Below are 21,867 nucleotides of genomic sequence, written 5' to 3'. Positions count from 1 at the left end.
CTCCCCCCATTCTCCTCATCTCTTCCAATTTACTCCTCGATCGCCCATGGATTCCTCTTGACCCTCTCAACGCGCTTCTCCTCGTGTCATGATTCTTGCTCTCAGGGCCATTCATTCTTCTTTCTCACGGCGGGCCCTGCCTCTTGTTTATCGTCCTTTATCGCAAAGTGAACCTCCGTCCATCGAGCAATCAGTCGGCCTTTCACCTCTTCGACACTAAATAAACATCGACAAGGATAATTCTTACGGCGAATTCCTTGTCTACTTCTACTTCTTTTTCTTCCCTGTTTTCCTCCGCAGCAACCTCGACCTGAGGATATTGAGTTGCTCAGCTGTCGCTCAACATGAAGGCCACTCCGTTGCTCATCGCATGGCACAATGACAATGCGCCAATCTACTCGGTTCATTTTGAGCCCAATGGCAAAGGCCGTCTAGCAACGGCTGGAAAGTGCGTTCCATACACCCCATTGTCTCGCTTGAAAGCCGTTACTAACAGCATCATTTCAACTTCACAGTGACAATAACGTCCGGGTATGCCTCTCTATCTACCTACCTGCCTCCCCTTCTATCCTGTGATTCTGTCCCGTCGTCTAACAGCAATTAATAGTTATGGAAAGTGGATTCGAACAAGGAGGAGCGAAAGGTTACCTACCTAAGCACGCTCGTGAAGCACACTCAGGCCGTCAATGTGATCCGGTTCAGTCCGAAAGGTACGCCCTACTCTTCGCTGGACATTGGTGATAGTTGGTATTGACTGGGGAATAGGCGAGATGCTGGCATCTGCCGGAGACGATGGAAATGTCCTTCTCTGGGTACCCTCGGAGCTGCAGACACAAGGCGGGCTCGGAGAGGATCGATCGGACGACAAGGAAACCTGGCGCGTGAAGCATATGTGTCGGTCGTCGGGAGCAGAGATTTATGATTTGGCTTGGTCGCCTGATGGTGTGTTTATTATTACGGGGAGCATGGATAATATCGCCCGGATTTATAATGCGCAAACTGGTTCGTTTGAGCCCTGTCCTTGCTTTGTTATCGTTGCTGATCGAGAAATGGATAGGACAAATGGTGCGGCAGATCGCAGAGCATTCGCATTATGTTCAGGGTGTTGCATGGGACCCTCTCAATGAATTTGTGGCTACACAGTCGTCGGATCGGTCCGTCCATATTTACAGCCTCAAGACGAAGGACGGTCAGTTCACGCTTACTTCGCATGGGAAGTTTTTGAAGATGGATTTACCGGCCAAGCGTATTCCATCGAGCAGTCCGGCTCCAGAACCTACGAGCAAGCCTGCGCCTACCAGCTCAGCGGCTATTACCTCCCCAGCTCCGTCAACGCCTGGGACTCCAATGGCTTCGAATTTACCAATGGATCCCCCGCCTGTGTCGCATAGCCGTCGGTCATCATTTGGCTCTTCTCCGTCGTTTCGTCGGTCAGCATCGCCTGCTGCATCATCCTTACCACTGCCTGCGGTCAAACCGCTCGAGGCTGCATCTCCTAGCATCAACACCCTAGGAATCAAGAACGCCAACCTATATGCCAACGAGACTTTCACATCATTTTTTAGACGACTGACTTTTACCCCCGATGGAAGCCTTTTGTTAACGCCAGCGGGACAATATAAGACGTCGCACGTATCTCCTACCGATCCCTCAAAGACTACGGACGATATCATCAACACGGTCTATGTCTACACGCGTGGGGGTTTCAACAAACCGCCTCTTACGCATCTACCAGGGCATAAGAAGCCCTCCGTGGCAGTCAAATGCTCTCCTATACTCTATACCCTGAGACAAACGTTTAAGCCTTCCAAGTATATCACCTTGGATACCTCGTCTGGAGATGACGCATTCGCTTCTCTTCCTGAGCCGGTTGTCGCCGCAGATTCTGCAGATAAGCAGTCTATGGACCCTCCATCAAATACCAAGAAAGCAGAGGGCGAAGGCGCTTCCGGCAGCCCAAGCCCAGTGTTTTCATTGCCATATCGGGTTGTGTATGCTGTAGCCACACAGGATGCCGTTCTGGTATATGATACCCAACAGCAAACACCGATATGCGTGGTCAGCAACCTGCATTTTGCAACCTTTACCGATTTGACATGGTAAGTCAGATGCGTTTTAATTCTAAGTAAATAGCTAACTGTTCGCAGGTCTGGTGATGGCCTAACACTGGTCATGAGCTCGTCTGATGGGTTCTGCTCCACTCTTTCTTTTGCACCAGGGGAACTGGGACAGACATATACAGCCACGACGGCATCTCAACCTGTTACTTCGAGTGCAACACCCAACCCTTTACCGACACAACCACATGCAGCTTCGCCCGCTGCCGCAACAACCCAACCTAGCTCGGCCCAGGTTGTTGTTCCCCCAGCTAGCCCGGCACGTTCCAACTCGGCCACCCCAGCATCATCAGCCTCCGTGATCAACAATCCTACACCAACGCTCGGGTCCGTCCCTTCGGTGACAGCAACTCATTCCGCACAACCACCTACTCTTCCTTTAACCACACCTCCGCAAACACCGTCCTCTGTCTCGCAGAGCGGATCAAACACCACCACAACAGCAAATAATACCGTCCTCGGCAAGAGAGAGGAGAGTCAAGATCAACAACAACAGGAGCAACAACCGAAGAAGAGGCGGATAGCGCCGACTCTCGTCTCTACCGATGGTCCCGGAGGTGGTAGTGATTCAGCTCCCGCTCCTTGATGGTTCTCAGGTTAGGTTATCGATAACATAGATTTGTACTGAGCTTGTTATTAATATCCCTTTGTTACGCATGTATCTTCTCTGTTTAGGTTACGAATGGGTTGATGTGAATTGAATCGGATGAATCTAAGTCCTGCTTGCTTTATGCCTATTTCGTTATTGTATGGTTTTTTTTGACTCGATCAAATATGATTGAAGTTCAATACAGTCCAATCCATGTTGAAGCTCACGCTTTGCTATATGTCTTCTTTCTGTGGCTCCATTCAAGGTAGCATATAACATGCTTAGCCGGGCATAGAAGATAATCTACATAGGGCAAGCTAATTAGTGACGCAAGAGTTGTACATACATCCAAGCCACTCAAGCAAACCAGCCTGTTGGAAACTGCCACATAATCCGCTAACCCACTAACCCACGGTAGCCATTTAGCAGATGTCTCTTAACGCTGACAGATAACAGCAACGGACACATTGACTGAGCTCGAATTGCCTCATAGATTGTTTAAGTACGCCGTGATTGTGTGTAGTGATTATAGCAAGAAAATGCTTTTGTCTTGCCAGGCGGTTTGTTTTCTTATTCTTCGTTTCAGATTCGATGAGAACGGCGTGTTCTTCTTTTCAGCTTTGGGTTTAATGTTTTCTTCCCAATCTGTGAATCCTCCCAACCTTATTGCATTATGGGCAGCTTCGGTGCGAACATTGCAATGGCCCTCGCTCTCCAGCTTATCATTGTCGGAATTATAAGGAGCCAGCGAAACATTCATCCGTGGGCATCTGCTCTCGGCCGCGACACGCTGTGCAACCGCAAAAGCTCACCAATTTCTTTCATCACTGCCAACTATAATGATGTCTACCACGAGACATACCAACCTTCTGGTCATTAAGCCGACCCGGGAAAACGTATACTATCAATCTCACTGTCACAGACAGTCCCAATTGCTTGACAAATGCCAGCTCTATCACAATCACTACAGGTTAGATCACCGAGCGACATACTCTGAATGGAACCTTCGCCTGAACGCAACGAGAATCCGAAGCCAAAGAGAGCATACGAGCAGGCCAAGTAGGATAAAACCGGTCAACAAGTGCAGGGAGGAGTGATTCCAGAACCTACAACCCTCTCTGAAACAGACCTAGATACCACCGCCGAGAGACTGATTCAAACGACAAGTACCGCCCTTGACCAGCACATACCAAACTAAAAAACCGGCACCGTACTCCAAGCGATGGTTCACCCTGGAGTTCAAAGTCTAGCAGGTCGAGGCCAACCGGGCACGTCAAAGATGGCAAGACAGCTATGCAACCAAAGTTAAGTCACTACAGGTTTGACCGGATTGGTAGTCATGCCTATTACGGGAACCTATTGTACGATTACTCAATTGGATAATGCGGAGGGGAAAGAGCCGTGGAGAGCCGTAAAAAAGACCAAGTCTGGTTGTTTGTCTTAGATTGATGTGGCTTTCATGTTACTGGACATTGCATCTGTTGTCTCAGTGGCTGACAAGGGATCAGTTTTTCCGAAATTCGACATTTAGATGTCCTCTACAGAAGACATTTATTACATTCGTAGAGTCCAAGGGGATCTGTGGAAGTCATAAAGGGTAAATAATCCAATGCATAGCCTACCTGTGTAAGCCCTATTATGGTGGTGAAATCCATTTTACATTGTTCATGGTATCTGCTGGATTGGAGGTAGTTTCCAATAATAATGATACGCTATGAATCAACTGGCCTTGGTGACAGTCTGTAGGGAGGTAGGCTGCCATGATATCAAAAGACGTTCTGTTCGACGTTCGTTGACTCGTATATGATTTCGAGGTCAAGACTGAGGGGATTGTTTGTAGTGGCCATAATTACTGTGTGTATAGTAAACCATTAATTGAGGTGCGTGGGGAAGCAGTTGGTTCAGCTGGGAGCATGCTTATTTAATCAAGCATCCATCAGATAACGTAATCAACCACCGAGCCGCGGATACCACCGAACCGCGGATTTTCACCGCGCCCACCACTATTTGAAGCTATTCAACCACCAACACCATTGAATTTGACTAACTAAATATATTGGAAAAAATAGCTATTTAGTAGGGCAATTCCGAATCGTATGTCCAATTATCCCACAGCCGCTGCAGCGTTGCGGAGCTCGTCGTCGAGGCACAGGTGTAGATTCCTCAGGCTGCTCATTAAGCTGCATATCAAGCTGCTGAACCCGATTTTGGCCCTCCTGTACAGATAAAAGAGTGTCTTTACCTATTAAAGCACGTCGCCTTGCCTTTTTCCTATATTTTCGCTCATTTTCAGCCCGTACTGTCTTGATTTCTTGTTGTAAAAGAAGGTTGGTATGCATAGCCATTTGCGCAGCCTTTTCAAGATGTTGAATATGAGCAATAGGACTGCTAGAAAGCTTCCGTTTCGCGCTAAGACTATTCTGTAGACTGCGTATCCTTCGATCTAGCTGATGAGTATTCTGTGGAGTCTGAAATACAGAGGAAATTGAGCCTTCAGCTAATGGTGGTGTTGGTGTACGTGGTTGAAAAGTAAGCCTAGAAAGCACTCGCTCTTGATCAAGTGGCTTAAGTCCTGCTCCTGCGAATCCACTGCAGATTTTTGCTGAGGTAAATGCTTCAGCACGTGCATCTGGATATAAAGATAGAAAGTCTTTATCAATATGATTGTTACCGACAACCATACGCTGCTCAAGAAGCTTTCCGTATGCGCTTTTAAGCGGGCTAAAAACACCCACATCAAGTGGTCGAAGGAGCTGTGAAGCACGGGCAGGCATGCAAAGACAAATGATTGCATTTTGCTTGCAGAAATCATCGAATTCAGCAATTAGATGGCTACTATGGCCATCAAGAATAAGCAATCGCTTAGCACCAGTCATATAGCGCTTAGAACATGGTTCAAGGACATCTTTTAGCCAGCGAAGGCCTGTTTGATCGGTTATCCAGTCATTCTGACTAGTTGCAATCCACTAGTCTCCAGCAAGCTTAGGTTCTTGGAACCAGGCAGCTTGTTGATAGCTTGCTTTAAGTACAATGACTGGTGGTATATGGATGTCTCTTGAACTGACTGGTTCAATAATTGTGACCCATTCACAATTGCCCTGTATAACTCTACGCGGTCGCTCACTGCGCTCAACTGCAGTAGTCACCTTAGGAGTGGAGCAGAGTCCCATTGCAAAGCCAGTCTCGTCGAAGTTCCAGATATCATCTTCATGTATACCATGTTCTTGAATAGCTGCTTGTACAGTCTGAAACCAGGGTATTATAACTCTGGGATCTTCCTGTTTTGCATTTTGATATGTTATTCGTCTTGAATATCACGTACGTAGCTCAGGATGGCATTTGACAAATTTGTAGGGCCAGTTGATTCCAAGAGTTGCAGTAGGGTCCTGGAGACGCGTGCGAAGAAGTATTTGAGCCATTCCATGCAAAAACTCTGGTCAAATTGGAAATCCTCGCTTATCTGCATAAAGAAGCTGCTTGAGAAGCGATTCTTCTTCAAATTTAGTCAATTTATGTCCATTGGCGCGTGTTTCTCTGCGTGATTTTGATCCACTAAGCAGATCGCGTAGGGTACTTTCAGGGACCGCAAAGACTTTAGAAGTGCGTAATATTAATTCAATTTGACCCTTCTGATATGCTGAAATAGCCATCTGAATGCGTGATTCTTTAGAGAGGCATATTAGATCGTGGTGGTGAACTTTGACGCGTTGAATGAAGAAGCTGGAAAATTAATTGAAAATCCGCGGTTCGGTGGTTGATTACGTTATGGCCCATGTAGACTGGGGATCGTGGGGATCGTGCTGTGCAGCTAATAGTGGAACTTTTGAACCCTGACAATCAGTCTTGAGGCTATGATACCTAACATACCCTAAGGAATTACTGTTTAGCAGGAATAAGGATGAGAACGCCTCATATCATGCCCTATGTGATTTCATTCAGCAGTCTAACATCAACATCAACAAAGTGTCCATTTCAAGTTCAATTTTGACCGACTTCAACCTGCTCCTGTGCTATATCTCTGTTTTATTGCAAGCACTATATACAGAACCTGGTATTGTCTATAGGATGTCAAGAGAAACGGCTTCTGAGGCCATTCGCCTACCAACTGTCGCTGAGATCGAGGCCGCGACGGAACTCATAAGCACGCCTGGCACATCCGCCAAAGTCGTCCGGGTAAACAAAAGTCTCGCAATGAAAATGGGCCACAGTGTACCCCTTATCGAGGCTGAAAACATGAGTTTTCTCGCGGCAAACAGCAGAGTCCCAGTCCCCAAAGTCCACGCAGCCTTCAGGGATCCCAACACCAACAAGACTTATATTATCATGGAATATCTCCCTGGTGATACCCTTCAAGAATTGTTGCCATTCCTAAGACCGGTTGAAAAGGCTACGTTAAGCAAATTAATTAGAGACGCGATTACGGAGCTACGGAGTATACCACCACCAGATTACTTCGGGATGTTGAATCGCCAGCCTTATCTTGACGGGGTATTTTGGACTGAAGGCCTAAATCCTAAAATTTCTGGTCCCTTTGCAAATCAGGGAGACATGAATCTTGCGATCATCGAGAAACTTCGCCAGACAGAATCAGACCAATACGTTCAATTGTTGCGGAATATGATTGATCGGACTCTGAACAGCCACCGCACTGTTTTCACCCACGGTGACCTTCAGCCAAAAAACATTATGGTTGAAAGGCTCGGAGATCGCGACGGATGCCCAGAATTTAGGATCACTCTACTGGACTGGGAAAGTGCTGGATGGTATCCGGAATTTTGGGATTTCTGCAATGCTACAATCGCCTGTAGATTCAAACCCGACTGGCTTGAACTTGTGCCTTGTATACTGGACCAATACCCGATGGAATTTCTCATGATGCAGGTAGTGTATTCTTCTGTGTTCTACTAGGTAAAGAAGAGACAAAGCAGATAGAAACAGAAACAGCAGATTCAAGAATAGGATACATTTTTCGCGTGGTTCGAGAATAAAAATAATGGCAGTGGCCGCGCTGACAGCCATGAAGACCATGTAGAACTTCCATCCGATGGTGGTCAACGCCAGAGTGACTGGTACACTGCAGGCGACCGCATTCCCGAAAAAGCTCACAAAGGTAATGGTGGCACTCTCGCTACGGTGTGTAGGCCAGATCTCCGATCCATACACGTACGCAGTGCACTCAATGGTCAAGGTGAAGAAGGTACCGAAGATGAAGTACATGGCAACGGCTCCGTTGATACCCGGCATTTAACCCGTATGCAGGTGGAATTCTTCCAGGGCCCCATGGTGACAATGATAACAGCTGAGTCAAAGCCTCCGATCACTGGTCTGGGTTAGTATAGCCCTGGGAAGAAATTAAAGGCAAAACGCGGATAGACCTAGGAGCTTCACGCGGCCAGCCCGGTCCAGAAGGAGGACGTTTAATCTGCAGCCGATTACGGCGCAGACGGACCACACTACGCCGAGTCTCAGTTGCATTGTAGTTCCAAATCTTAACATACTCATAAGAACCGAGATCAAGTTGCCGATGGCCATGATCCCAGTGCTCTGAGCCATGGCCCACAGGAGAATGCCCCAAAGAGTACATTTGCGGTGTGAGGATGTCCGAAGAATATGTAGAGAGCCGCTGGGGGTGTTCTCTTCCGCTTCGACTTGGGCCTTGATCTGCTTCGCCTCGCCATGTGTAAATGCTGCCATAGGATCATGCTTCGTACGACGTAGGTACTCTAGAACGCGCGTAGCCTCGTCATCACGGCCCTGCTTCATCAGCCAGCGAGGAGACTCGGGAATGAAACAGAGCGACACCAAATGAAGGACGCCGATGGCGGTCAGGATGATAAAACAAGGCGCCACTGAACAAGCACGGTGATGAAGCTGAAGGTGGGAGCACACACTGCAGCTAGAATATATGCTACTAACACCGCACAGCACAGCGCAACAATGAACATCCTAACATCAACAAGCCCGCCTGGAGAGCGCCCAAAATGATGACAGTGACCAAAGTGGCAGCATTGGCAATCTGTCGACGGAACTTGTTTGCGAGAGGGGCCTGCAGCAAAGGTCCGACAAAGGCGCCTCCGAGGAACCGAAAAAAAAAAATCATCAGACCAATAGAAGGAAAGAAACAACTAAAAGACTTGCCCTCCAAGCCACTCGATTCCTGGCGAGAGGCTTTATCTGGCGTGGACAGGAGCTTTTTGATGAATGTCGTCTGGGACAGCGTGCCTGTGAGCGCGTTTGCCGCGAAGCCGTACACAAATCCTCCGGGGCATGCAGTAGCAGCAACCTAGCGGGTTAACAAAGTCATCCTAACCCAGGACCAGCGAGTCACACCCAAAATATTGACCAGGCTGGTCTCGTGTACTTTGCTGCCCTGGACGCTCCTGACATCAACAGCCTGCACCAAATGTTGGGTCTTAGCTATGGAGACATGTTCTATCTGACGGACAAAAAAAAAAACAAAGGACTCACAAGGATGACAAGGGTTGGAAGAAAAGACCGGGATTATGACCTTTCATTGCCGGTTCCCCTACCCAGCTGGCCCAAGACTTGTGGACAACCGTCGTCGAATCCTTCATCCCAATCCAATGAAAATGGATCGCGCCACTCCTTCCATCGTGGAGGCAGCCCTAATAAGTCTCGTGCTCCCTTGCTATCCGACATTGGCAGTGCGAGTGGCTCCATTTCGCGAACAAGCCAGCAAATTGTCCAGGATCAACCGGTTAAAACTCTCGGAAATAAATCCGGACGAATCCTATGAGGTAGACTACTGCTGTCAGGCTATTAGCCCCGCAATTAATTCTCCTAAGCACGCAGGACGGCCGATCCCTGCTTATTGGAGTAATTTCCACTCACACGGAGCTCCCGACGGCCCCCATGCTTTCGCATCCTAGTGTCAACGGTGAGTATGGCCCTCAACAGGCCAACGGTCTTGCTAGCGCAATCCTGATATATATTCCCGTCTCAACCCCTGCCCTAGAGTCTGTCAATCCCTATTAGAACCATTGTCCCGTTGATTCTTCTTGGATGTTGACATGATGGACCCCTCAGAAGCACCCATCTTTCCTGTCCTCAAAGGCAAGGTCGCCCTCATCACGGGTGCCGCCCAGGGCATGGGCAAAACCACTGCCTCGGTGTTTCTGCGGGCTGGAGCCAAGGTGATGATTGCCGACATTAATCCCAACGGTGTACAGGTCGCCAAAGAGTTCTCTAATCTGGGGGAAATTCGGTTCATGTTGGCCAATATTTCCAAGTCGGAAGACGTACAGAAACTTATTGCAGAGACTGTGCAGGTGTTTGGAAGATTAGATGTGGCGATTAACAACGCTGCCATGTCACCCGATAACACGACCCTCTTAGAGTTCGATGAGGACTACTGGCGGAAATTGATAGACATTAATTTGACTGGAACGGCGCTGTGCTGCAAATACGAGATGCAGCAGATGAAGAGACAGGGGCCAGAATCCAGGGGGTCTATTGTTAATATTGCGTCGATTAATGCCTTCGATCCGCAGCCGAATATGCCGGCCTACACAGCGGCCAAGCATGCCATCCTCGGATTGACGAAGCATGCAGCAAATGAGGGCGGCCCCTCAGGCATCCGCGTCAACACAATTGCCCCAGGGCCTATCTATGTATTCCCTCCCCCTCCCCAAAGAAAACGCCCCAGGGATTCGTTGTAGTTAATCAATAGCAGAGTGAAATGTCCGCCAGAGCGTTGGAGATCATGGGTACAACACAAGAGGAGTTCGCAGGCAAGGTGAGCGTCTTGGAGCGATTTGGACAGCCTCATGAGGTGGCACATGGGTCGCTTTGGCTGGCGTCAGATAATTCGTCATACGTCACCGGAGTTTGCTTGCCTATTGACGGAGGGGCTCTCATCAAGTGGTAGATAGTTGTTATTAGGGGTAAATCATTTATTGGAGTGCCTCGCCGGAGTGGCGAGATGTGGGTCATGTACGTACACAAGTATATGAATAATGGCGATTGCATGGTTTTCGGGCCCAGGATTTTTATCTAAATTAGTTGATGTCCTTTCCCGCTTTTCTGTTCACGATGGAGAACGGATGTGTCTGTTGGATGATAAAACGATGGAAGTCCCCGCTATAAATCCAGGGCCAGATTCCCGATTTACATCCCCAACCCTAACTAGTATTACTAATCATGGGCAGTTGGCAAAATAACAACCCTTTCCCGCTCATGTTTGAGCACAAGCTCGCCATCGTGACAGGCTCCGCACGTGGTATGGACTATGGACCCCATCTGCAGTGGTGATAGTAACAAAGATTCTCAGGTATCGGTGCCGCAATTGCGCGCAACCTCGCCAGCAAAGGCAGTAATGTAATCATCAATTATGCCACCGAGGGCTCGGATGTGTCGGCCGCCGCTCTTGCTGCTGAATTTGAAGAGACATACGCTGTGCGCGCTCTTCCCATCCGAGCTGATATCACCTCCCGAGATGAATGTGATCGTTTGCTGTCGACCGCCAAAAGTCATTTCTCAGACTCGGGAAAATTCCAAATCGATATCATCGTGCACAATGCAGCGATCGTGTATCTCGGTCCACTCGAAGCGGTCAAGGAAGACGAATTTCACCGGATCTATGAGGTCAACGTTCTTGGACCGATTTTGCTGACAGGCGCCTGCAAACCATACCTTCCTACTGATCGTTCCGGGCGCATCGTGCTATTATCCAGCATCAACTCTAAAGTGGGTACAGAACACACGACACTATATTCTGGGACTAAAGGCGCGGTGGAAGCCATGACGCGCGTATGGTGTCGAGAACTAGCAGAGAGGGCCACGGTCAACTCGATCAACCCAGGTCCAGTGATGACCGACATGTATCTCAATGCACCAGATGACATTAAACAAGTTCTCTCGCGGTGGAACCCTCTCACGCCCTTGGCCCCTGTGCGGGAGAGTGACAGTGAAAAAGTTAGGGAAATTGGACAGAAATTTGGCGGCAGGGCTGCCTACGCTGACGAGATCGCGGGATTGGTGGCTTCCATTTGCAGCCCTGAATTTGGATGGTCAACGGGGGGTATCATTTCTGCTAATGGTGGGTTGTCATTTAGTATTTAAAAATATATATATAAGGGAGGTTGTCAGACATGGGAGAATAAACAAACCAAAATCAATTAGATTGACAAAAAAACAAAAAAAGAAAACCAGACAGAGGACTAGAAGGGGTACGAGTAAATCCGAGTCCAAATCCGAATCAGAATAGTTAGTAGTTATCACTGATGAGCACAAAAGTCTTAGGAACTTCAACCTTCCTTGCAACTTACCCGTTTCCTGTCCATTGGTGAAAATGCCCTGCTCAAATCGCCTTGGGACGCTGTTTGAGAAACCACACAAGTGGAGCTCATTCCATCGAGATCTCCTTCGAACTAAGGAAGATCAGGTGTCGGAGGAACTAGTCAGCTCCACATATATACCCCAAGATGGAGATCAAGGTATATTCGCTTTGACCTCACTAACCCTTATTTTAGAACTTGAAACTATCGCCACACGTTCCGCCGGACCGGAGAAAGAGAGTATCGATGACGGCACCGTCTAGCCCGACTACAAGGAGAGCCCTTTCTGGTCTGTTTTCGCCATCTTAAGAGATACGATGAAACTGGAAGAAGAAGAAGAAGAAGAAGAAGAAGAAGAAGAAAAGGAAGCAGAGGGAGGTGGGCCTCAGAGTGACTATTTACGAATGTCGAAACTTGTTGAATTTATATTTGATGCTGTTACCATGCGCGTTGACTTGGATACCTGGTTGTATGTCGACCCTTTGCAGAATGATATCAGCCAGGCATGCTCACTAAATTTATCTCAGTGAATGGTGCTTTGAAACCCACAGGAGCTATTGGCAGGAACTCCGACGTCCAAAACAAGATCTCATTTCCAGTTGTCACATTTTCGGTATGTCTTGAGTCCCTGACTACTAATCACCAGATGCAATATCTACTAATATGTATACCAGGCGATGAACCCCAAAACCCAGACGCTGTCTGTCATGAAACCCCACAAGTCCTCCAAGCAATATCGATGTTCCAAAGGAATCCAATACTCAAAACATACACAGGATTTGCCCTCTGGATTCAAGGAGCCAAACTTCGACTTAGTTCAGCCACAATTTCTCAAGCCTCCGTTCACAATATCAGTCACGACAAACCACCAATTGGAGATTTTACACTTCACCACTCCGTGGCTTATGACCTGCATAAATCAAAGCATCGAAGAGAAGTCCTGAGAATTCTCGTCGGTATTCTGAGGCGCCTCGATGCTGCGCAATATTGAATAATTAGCCTGGTATCTCTTTGTGCCACCTTTTACAGGCAATTATGGGACAGTATGTAATGTAAAGTAGGAGTTACTTGGTCTATCTTTATTGAAGCTATTTATTCCTAAAGAGTGCAAGTACAGTGGATATTGTGTAGTTAACGCTGAGAGCAATATCACCCGGTATATCTAGCAAGTTTCAACCAAAACGAACTCTTCCAGGCTAAACCCTGTCCTTTCAAGAAGGGATCTGCTCTCCTGGTATATGTGAAGAGATAAACTAGGGCAAAGGTACCATAAACAGAATCCCTCAACGTGGAGGGGCAAAGTGTAGAGGGATATTACAGGCCAGTGAATGACCCAACACCCTAAAACCCTCGCTTACCCATGTTGTTGCAAGCAATTACGCCCAATTCTTGAAGAAAATCGGCTCTGGCCCTATTACTGCGGACCCTAGCATCTTCATGAATAAGCGAGGATTGACCATCGCCCTGTACGTGGATGATATCGTCATATTTGGCAAGGATCAGGATGAGATAGATGTGGTCAAGAGGAAGCTGAAGGAATTCCACCCTATGACTGATGCAGGTTTAGTCAAGAAGCTTCTTGAGATCCGCTTCACATGGAAGAAAAAGAAAGATGAGTCTTTTCGCCTAAACCAGGAATCCTATGCATGTCAGGTTATAGAGGAGGTTGGTATAGCTGATTGAAATCCAACAAGTATACCAATCAGCCCAAGCGTCAAATCGAACTCAGAGGATAGTTTGTGATTAAGAAGCGAGCAATAACTGTTCTGGAGATTGATTGAATAACTGATATTTCTGGTTATAATGACCAGACTGGATATCCCCTTTACGGTGAATCAGCTGTCTCAATATCTTGCTGAACCTCGCCAAGTTCACCTCGGGGCAGCCAAATACACACTCTGATATGCCAAGGGAATTATCACCTTTGGATTGACGTTTGGTGCAAAGGGGAGACTGATAGGATTGAGCGCATATGCGGATTCTCTATATACCAATTCGGCAAAGAGCCGGCCAACCACTGACTTTATATTCATTATTGATGGAAATCCGATTACTGCGCAGAGGCTGAATATATGGCAGTTTTAGAGGCCGCCAAACAAGCAATTTGAACCCGCCACTTTCTATATGCTGTTGGAAGAGGACTGATTGGGCCCAGTCATATATGAAGACAACCGGGGCGCCATTCACCTAGCCGATAATCCTGCTGACCACCTAAAGACGAAGCATATAGCCATTCACTACCATGCCATTCAGGACCCTATAGGCAATGGAGAGAATTCGCATTGAGCATTTGCCAACAGGCAAGTTGATCGCTGATGCTTTAACAAAGGCCACCCATCATGAGGCTCATACGCGATTCCTTGACAGCGTGAGCATCGATTAATCGGGGCGAGAAAAGAAGGATTTCAAAATATGGAAGTTGAAGCATGCGTCCAACCACCGCTTATAAAATTGTCAATTGCTATTGTTTTCTTGTTTGCCAGTTAAATTGGTGTTCACGGTGATTGTACGAAGGGGAGTGATGAAAGTCAAGACGGATTAATGGTTGGCCTGCTTACCGAGTCCGACAGATTCCTCATATAGGAACACCGTAGTCATACGCTTTAGATGGCTAAGCACTCATTCTATTGCGATTTCAATCCATACCCCTCACGAATAGAATTTCCTAGGATCGGTCTCCTCCATGGCAATGGAGTACGAGTTTGGCGGACCGTAGGAAAATCCCACTCGTTGATCCAAATCAAAGCTAATGTCACGTTACAGCCTGGGTGCTGCAGCCATCACCTTCGGCCTGCCATTGCTGCTATATTTCTTTGCTTTTAGTTGTTTGTAATGATGTTGCTGGCTGTCCTATACTATCTCTCCTACCCGCTCGCCCCCTCACCTGGGCAAATGTGAAAGCAGACACGGGTCTACTGAATCTCAGTATAAGCAACTTCGTCAGCTGGGAAGCAATCTTCACTACCACTGTCTACTATGTTTACAGCCTCCTTCTCTGGAGAATTTTCCCTGCCAAAGAAGTCCACGGCACCAAGCTGGTGCACCATGGTCGTCCACTATCGTATCGCTTCAATGGTATATATATACGAACCCTGTCACATCCTCTTCTGAACATCGGTTTGGATTAAGAATTTTCATTACAACATTCTCTGCAATTGTGGTTACTCTAGCCGTCTGTGCTGCCGGAACCTACCTGCAAGGTGCTCATTTCGCCGTCTGGGCTTATATTTCCGACCACTATGTGCAGCTTTTAACTGCTAACATCCTGACCTCATACGGTCTCTCCGCATTCCTTTATATCTGCAGTTTCAGTGTGAACACGAAATATCCCAACCGGGTTCTTCGCGAGTTAGCTGCCGGCGGTACCACGGGGAATGTTTTCTATGATTTCTACATTGGCCGCGAGCTGAACCCCCCGTCACCTTTCCATTCTTCGGAGAAATCGACATCAAGACTTGGTGCGAAGTCTGTCCCGGTCTGACCGGATGGATTCTGTTGGATCTGGCCTTCATCGTCCAGCAATACCGCAGCTACGGCTACATCTCCGACAGCATTGTCTTCACAATGGCCATTCAGGCCTACTATGTGCTCAGCAGCCAATACAACGGATCCAGCATCCTGACCATGATGGACATCACCACTGATGGCATGGGCTTCATGCTCTCCTTCGGCCATCTCGTCTGGGTTCCGTTCCTGTACTCCACCCAGTGCCGCTACCTTGCCGCCTACCCCATGCATCTGGGTTGGACGCGGATCACGGTCGTGAGTGCCATTTTTGTCCACAGCATCTATATCTTCAATGCCGCCAACAATCAGAAGCACATGTTCCGGACCCAGCCTAACTAACCCGCCGTGACTAAACTCCCCTACATCCAGACTAAACGGGGCACACGGCTCCTCGCTGCTGGGTGGTGGGGGATCGCTAGATATACTAACTACTTTGGAGACTGGTTGCAGGCACTCCCGTTCAGCCTGCCGACGGGACTCGCGGGGTACATAATTCTCCCGGGGAGCGTCGTGGCGGATGCCTCCCAGGCTGCCGTTCCAACGTTGGATGGCAGAGTGGCGTGAGTGCTCTGTTTCTGCCTGAATATTCGGGGTATCAAGACAGAGAAGTAGATTTATGGGGCTTCCTTGTTATAATATAGCTACTGTAAAAGATTATGGAAAGGTTATATTCTGGATGGTATAGGGCTCTATCCGGTGCCGGGTCTTTTTTCAACGCAACTCGAGCTCTATCTACGAATGTAGAACCCCAGGATCCAAGGCGTCACGGTAATTGATAGGATGGTTAGCATTAGGTTTAATTCGGGGGGTGAATAAGGATATCGGGGTTGAAGATGAAATCCATACGCAGGTGGAGAGGCGTGGTCTATAGATAGCTACAATGCATTTACCAAGCACAGGATTATGAGTCCATGCCAACGCCAATGATTAACTAAATCCTAGCCTAATTAACAAAGAAACAGAAAGGAGAAAGAAAATGGCACCACAACAGCCCAATCTGCTGCTTGGCCGTCAGAAACCGGCAGACGTATATCAAACAGAGCAGCGGTAAACCCGCGGAAGGTAACATGAAAAAAGATAGAAGTACATCAAGTCATTATTGTTTTCATCGTAGGATCCGCAAGTCGCTAAATACGCACTGATATGAAGGAAACTGTACAAGGAAGCGTGGTTTCTTCGAGTCCGTCGAACCAGTATGGCTGCTATCTCCAATAGAGAAACGGACTCGAAGTCCCGAAACTGCCGGCAGACGGCGCCTGGCTGAATTGAACATTGAATGCAATAGGACGTCAGACTGGCCCTAACGCCCACCCGACCAGTGATTCACACTGACGGAAATTTTCGGCGCTGGAGTAGTACCAATGCTCTCAAAATGCTGGGTCCCGACTAAAGGGGTACTGCACGGGAGATGGACCATTTCAGGCCATTTTATGACCAATAATCACTTTTGACGGTGACATCATGTGGATGCCGAGATCTTGGCAGTATAAAGAACAATACCGCTTTAGTAACTTTGGGCTGATACAGGCGCAGGCTGCAAGTTTGTTAGCAAATGAAATCATAAAATTGATCAGGGACAAAAGTCTCGGCACAGTTGCACAAGGGCAGGATTTTAATTCTAAACCTTGGCGAGATAAAGAAAGGGGAGTAGGTAAGCAAGGGACTACTTACAGGACTACTCAAGATACTGTTCCGCTTGTTCCGGCCCTTCTTGATATGATTTTTCAAGGCAGCCGAATCCAAGGGTTTCAAGAGTTCGAAGCTACAGAGCAGCTCACCGGAAACCGACATGATCGCACCCCAGTTATCGAATTCACCGCAGTACTGTGATTGTTAGTCTCCTTTATACACAAGCACGAAATGGAGTACATACGTTAGGAGCAGAGAAAACCGTGACCAGAACCCGATCCTGATAGAATTCATACCCGTCCTCGACAACCATATGAGCACGGCAAACCAGATCGAAATCGTGACGCTGCAAGAAATTCATAATAACCTGCTTGCCGAAACAGTAACTAACTCCACGCTCGTTGGGTTCCCAATCTTCCTCCATATCTGCCGGATCACTCCAGAGAAGATCGTTGAGCAACCCATAATCCGGCACGTCAGTGGGACGAGCGATGCCTCGGATATCGTCCATGTGCGACAGACTAGGGGACAGACCGCCGTGGACACAGAAGATCTTTCCAGCAACGATGGAAGCAATGGGGAGGCAGTTGAAGGTGTCTATGAAGGTCTTCCAGACCTTGATGTTGCAACGGCGCTTACACTCATCATAGAACCCATACACACGGGTGACGTTGGCGCATTCGTGGTTGCCTCGCAAGAGGAAGAAGTTCTCTGGGTACTTGAGCTTATAGCACAGAAGCAGCAAGATGGTTTCCAAGCTCTGCTTCCCACGGTCGACATAGTCACCTAGGAAGAGATAGTTTGAGTTCGGAGGGAAGCCGCACATCTCGAACAGTCGGATAAGATCGGTATATTGACCGTGCACGTCACCAACGATCTTCACCGGAGCCGACAGCTCCAGCAGTGCCGGCTGCGAAAGGAAGAGCTCTCGAGCCGCTCCGCAAATCGCGGTGATCTCTGCATTTTTCAGGCAGACAGTCTTGGTGACCTTGGTCGAGTAGCCGGCATCCAGCAGGCGCGAGATCATGTCGTCCAGGTCAATGGACTTCAGAGCCCCCATTCCCATTCCAGGCGACCCACTAGTCTCCAAGGGAGCATTCATGATGAAATCCAAGATAGGGTTGAGCTGGTTATCGCGCTTGATAAGGATCGATTCGACGGCCTTCGGTTTCTCCTTCTCCGGAGCGCCACCGGTCGGGGGTACATCCGAAACATGATCGACCTCCCCACTCGCCTGCATCTCGTTCACGTCCTTGTGGCCCTTTTTCAGACTGTTGGACATCGAAGGTGACGGCGGGGGGTCGGGAACATCGGACTGGGCACCGGCATCCTCCGATCCCGGGCTCTGAGGGTTGGAATCGCGTCGACTTCCAGTCGACTTGGCCGACTTTGCCGACTTCACTGACCCTGTATCCGACTTGTCTGTCTGGCTATCCGTCCGAGACAACCCCGTGAGAGACGCGCGAGGACTATCGCTACTCCTAATCTTGGACCGAATCGAGCCGCGAAGGGAGCGTCGAGACTCTTGGGTGTCCGAACGAGTGAAGGAAGGGTACGACTGCAATGGGTCGCCGGAGCTAGAGCCGCCCTTGGAATGTGATTGACCCATGACTGCAAGGTAAGATATCTGCCAAGCGCGGGAGGTGGAAAAGAAGGATCAAAGATGGCAGATAAAAAACAAGCGTTAGGAAAAGACAGCGGGCGCACGGAGCCCTGCAATTGGCGTTGGAATGCTGAAAAGGTGTCTTGGTCACCACCGTTTCAGCCGAAGCGTCCGCAAACAGTTAAAAGGAGGTGGTGTCCCGCCGTTGGGCAGAGAAAAATAGAATAAGAAAAAATTGAAAACAACGCCAAGCAGGCAACAAACGCCAGCCAATGCTGAATGAAACTTTCCCTTTTTCAGAATTTATCGAAGGCCCGTGCTAAATTGAAAGGCCCGTGTGAAGAAAGCCAGAACACCCGATCGGGGTCAAACAATGCAACTTTTATGATGAGACGGTCTGGGACGAAGACGAGCTCTCCCCGGGTCGGGACTATCCTTCACCAGTGAAGAGAATAGCAGAGCAAGACGGCGAAAAGGAGCGAATGTGAAGCTACGAAGGACAACCGAATGGCATCACAGCACAGCAACAGCACAGCAGACCACAATGCACCACGATCAGCAGAGCAAACTAGACGCAGCAGCAGCAGAAGCTACTTTTATCCGAGTCACCGACAGGAGAACGAAGAATAGGAGCTAGGAGAAGCTGGAGGAAGAGGGAAAGGATCCGATTCGTCAAAAGAAACGACCGCAACCTGCTTTGGTATGTACTATGTATACGAAAATGGTCAGTTGATGTGATTTGGGCAGGTGACGTGGAGATGTCAAAGAATCAGAAGCTGGAGCCCCAGACGGAAACGAGAGGAATAATGCGGAGGCGAGGAGGAGTAGGAGGGGGCAAAAAGGAATGAATGGGTTGGAGGAGAGAAATGACAGACGGTGGGCAATGCGTCATTATGGGGTTGCTGTCTCTTCTCCAGAGCTGGCAAAGGGGCGGAGAAGAGAAACAAACAGAGAGCATACCTGATGGGAAAGTGACAGCAGCACAAGAATGTACTGGATATGAGAAATAGACAAAATGAAGCTGAGATGGAGTTGAGAGATTTCTCTAATTAAGGACTCTGGTGGTGTCTCTCCGGGATAAACAGCGGTGCTTCTGGCCGGGCGGGCGTTTTTAGTCTCGATCGGGACAAGGCGGAAAAACCGTCGGCCCGGGAGGCAAGAGTCGATGATGTCGACTGGTGCCTAAATGGATGGTATCTAGACCTTATTTATGTCTATATATACCTTCTTTACAGGTGAATGATGAATAGTCTAGACAATGATAATGTTCCTGTTAATACTGGCATCAATGCACAAGCACTTCCTCCGCACAATACATACAGCATCCAGAGCTGCCTGCCCCTCCGCACGGCTCTCTTGGCTAAAAACATCATAGGACAGGGCCTCGGCATCTACTCTTCTCGTTGGTAGAGAGACTCGTGTAGCCCCATTCCCCTCCGTTTGAATGGTATCGAATGTAGCTGGCTGTCAGCTTATGTCTTTTTTTTTTTTTTTTTTCCTTCGACGCTGCCCGATCTGGTCAACATAGTGCTGTATCGAGTATAATGGCCGTTCCTGAGCTCATCCCCAACGCCACCAACTATTGGCAGAACAGGGAACCAGGGGGGAAACAAGAGTCAAAGGCGGGGCCAGACCCGACAGGGCAGAAACGCAAAAAAAGCGAGAAACGCGACAGAATGATCATGTCTGCCATCATCCACCACACAGAACGTTGTCCAGACTCTGACTGTCGGGCATTGGCATTACGCATCCGGTAGGGCCATGTCCCAGAGCGCAGCCCTGCAGGAACATCACCCGTCCATGTAAACTTCCCACCCCTCCGACGATGCATCATATCGCCAACGGGTTTTCCTCCTAGCCACTCGTGGCCACGCTTTTCTTGTCCGCATCTTGGCAATATGTAAGACTCATCCCGATCCCAAAATGAGGGGGGCAGATCGTGCACTGCGCTCTTCTGCGTGATATGCACAATCCATGTTATTCTCCCATCTATCACGTATTATCTGCCCACGCGATAAACGCCGCCAAAATCGTGGGCAGTAGACCAAGTAGAAGTCAGAAATTCCGCTCTGATGCGCAACCAGTCGGAGCAAAAGAAAGAGAAAAAGAAAGAAACCATCAAATCATAATTCGTAATCATTCCCAAGGACGACATCCAATCCATCTACCAACTATGACTTCTGTAGCACATCTCGTACTTTGACCTGCTCGGGTGTCTCTTCCAGTTCGATCCGCGTGATATGTTGCCCGGGTATCACCACCAGTCCGATCAGTCGACTGGTCATATTTGCTTTAACGTTCTGCGAATCGCCTGTCCCATTGCTTCGGTTTTCTGGATCATTCGCACCGGAAGCGACCTCTTTGACGATGGAGGGAGAGGGGTAGCGGTACTCGTAGGTAGTCGCGAGGATGACATTGCGGGCCTAGATTCGAGATGTCACAGTCAGCGCATTCCTTTTCTAGGTTTGCTTATTCTTCATAGTGTTGTGTTCGATTATAGGATGGTATATACGTACCGCATCCGTGCACTTGAACGTGCCCACGAATAGGCGCGTATCCGTTGTATGTACTCGCAACGTCTGACCGATTAGCGAGTCCAAATATTGAACGGCTTGCTGTGTATCCATTGTGTCTTCCAGTGAAATTTATTTTTCGTTTCGTCTTTTTGGATGCGACGCTCAGGTCCAACCAACGCAGGTAGGTGATTGGTAGTGTTCGATAGAGGGGTCTCGTGGTGCGGTAGTGCGGTGATAAACCGAAGCGGTGATTGCGATACTCGTGCGAGGAAGTGTGGTCAATTGGTGATCTGGAGAATATTTTGTTTCACCGCTCCTCCTTGGCTGGACGTTGCATGCGGGTTTATACGAACTGTGGTGTTGGGGGTTGTTCGGAGCGAAGTTGAGCTAAGTTAATGACATCCGTAAGTGATACCTGAGGCTACAAGGCGGCAAATATATATTTGCTAACTAGTTATGGAGTTCCAAGAGAAAGGAAATGAAAGGAAATGCATGGCATGCAATTATCAGAATTTCCAAAAGTTCTATCATATTTATATAGACGAAATACAGCGTGGCCCTTGAGCCACTAAATCTATCCGTATTTACTCCCAAACACCGTGCCCAGGAT

The 21,867-nt window shown here is 48.4% G+C and overlaps 9 protein-coding genes across 9 annotated transcripts; 6 read left to right on the top strand and 3 right to left on the bottom strand.

Moving 5' to 3' along the window:
- Window positions 1–344: 344 nt before the first annotated feature.
- Window positions 345–2,703, top strand: EURHEDRAFT_515587 (putative chromatin assembly factor 1 subunit B; the record flags this gene model as incomplete). Its single annotated transcript, XM_040786396.1, has 6 exons — window positions 345–448; window positions 516–531; window positions 608–710; window positions 766–1,002; window positions 1,058–2,099; window positions 2,148–2,703. 6 exons carry the CDS (start codon window positions 345–347, stop codon window positions 2,701–2,703), a joined length of 2,058 nt encoding a protein of 685 aa, XP_040638518.1.
- Window positions 2,704–6,550: 3,847 nt separating this feature from the next.
- On the top strand, window positions 6,551–7,690 carry EURHEDRAFT_412647 (kinase-like protein). Its single transcript, XM_040781955.1, has one exon. It carries the CDS (start codon window positions 6,772–6,774, stop codon window positions 7,612–7,614), a length of 843 nt encoding a protein of 280 aa, XP_040638517.1. The 5' UTR covers window positions 6,551–6,771; the 3' UTR covers window positions 7,615–7,690.
- Window positions 7,691–8,159: 469 nt separating this feature from the next.
- EURHEDRAFT_402941 (uncharacterized protein) lies at window positions 8,160–9,387 on the bottom strand (the record flags this gene model as incomplete). Its single annotated transcript, XM_040780180.1, has 5 exons — window positions 8,160–8,170; window positions 8,205–8,577; window positions 8,630–8,989; window positions 9,017–9,123; window positions 9,237–9,387. The coding sequence occupies 5 exons, from the start codon at window positions 9,385–9,387 to the stop codon at window positions 8,160–8,162; spliced, it is 1,002 nt and encodes a 333-aa protein (XP_040638516.1).
- A 223-nt stretch (window positions 9,388–9,610) lies between these two features.
- On the top strand, window positions 9,611–10,765 carry EURHEDRAFT_412645 (SDR family NAD(P)-dependent oxidoreductase). Its single transcript, XM_040781954.1, has 2 exons — window positions 9,611–10,337; window positions 10,400–10,765. Exons 1-2 carry the CDS (start codon window positions 9,738–9,740, stop codon window positions 10,592–10,594), a joined length of 795 nt encoding a protein of 264 aa, XP_040638515.1. The 5' UTR covers window positions 9,611–9,737; the 3' UTR covers window positions 10,595–10,765.
- Window positions 10,724–11,911, top strand: EURHEDRAFT_412644 (SDR family NAD(P)-dependent oxidoreductase). The gene is made up of 2 exons (XM_040781953.1): window positions 10,724–10,945; window positions 10,997–11,911. Exons 1-2 carry the CDS (start codon window positions 10,867–10,869, stop codon window positions 11,785–11,787), a joined length of 870 nt encoding a protein of 289 aa, XP_040638514.1. The 5' UTR covers window positions 10,724–10,866; the 3' UTR covers window positions 11,788–11,911.
- A 408-nt stretch (window positions 11,912–12,319) lies between these two features.
- EURHEDRAFT_402938 (uncharacterized protein) lies at window positions 12,320–12,946 on the top strand (the record flags this gene model as incomplete). The annotated part of the gene is made up of 3 exons (XM_040780179.1): window positions 12,320–12,380; window positions 12,530–12,615; window positions 12,677–12,946. The coding sequence occupies 3 exons, from the start codon at window positions 12,320–12,322 to the stop codon at window positions 12,944–12,946; spliced, it is 417 nt and encodes a 138-aa protein (XP_040638704.1).
- A 1,739-nt stretch (window positions 12,947–14,685) lies between these two features.
- On the top strand, window positions 14,686–16,150 carry EURHEDRAFT_537973 (ERG4/ERG24 ergosterol biosynthesis protein; the record flags this gene model as incomplete). Its single annotated transcript, XM_040787347.1, has 7 exons — window positions 14,686–14,714; window positions 14,766–14,770; window positions 14,826–15,063; window positions 15,132–15,364; window positions 15,409–15,764; window positions 15,879–16,059; window positions 16,110–16,150. The coding sequence occupies 7 exons, from the start codon at window positions 14,686–14,688 to the stop codon at window positions 16,148–16,150; spliced, it is 1,083 nt and encodes a 360-aa protein (XP_040638513.1).
- Window positions 16,151–17,013: 863 nt separating this feature from the next.
- phzA (putative serine/threonine protein phosphatase) lies at window positions 17,014–18,747 on the bottom strand (the record flags this gene model as incomplete). Its single annotated transcript, XM_040784368.1, has 3 exons — window positions 17,014–17,043; window positions 17,181–17,333; window positions 17,383–18,747. 3 exons carry the CDS (start codon window positions 18,745–18,747, stop codon window positions 17,014–17,016), a joined length of 1,548 nt encoding a protein of 515 aa, XP_040638512.1.
- A 2,165-nt stretch (window positions 18,748–20,912) lies between these two features.
- EURHEDRAFT_456628 (LSM domain-containing protein) lies at window positions 20,913–21,368 on the bottom strand (the record flags this gene model as incomplete). The annotated part of the gene is made up of 2 exons (XM_040784364.1): window positions 20,913–21,164; window positions 21,258–21,368. The coding sequence occupies 2 exons, from the start codon at window positions 21,366–21,368 to the stop codon at window positions 20,913–20,915; spliced, it is 363 nt and encodes a 120-aa protein (XP_040638511.1).
- Between the last annotated feature and the right edge of the window lie 499 nt (window positions 21,369–21,867).

This window comes from Aspergillus ruber (genome assembly GCF_000600275.1).
Source record: "Aspergillus ruber CBS 135680 unplaced genomic scaffold scaffold00014, whole genome shotgun sequence".
Lineage (NCBI taxonomy): Eukaryota > Fungi > Ascomycota > Eurotiomycetes > Eurotiales > Aspergillaceae > Aspergillus > Aspergillus ruber.
This window is presented reverse-complemented; position numbering and strand designations above follow the sequence as displayed.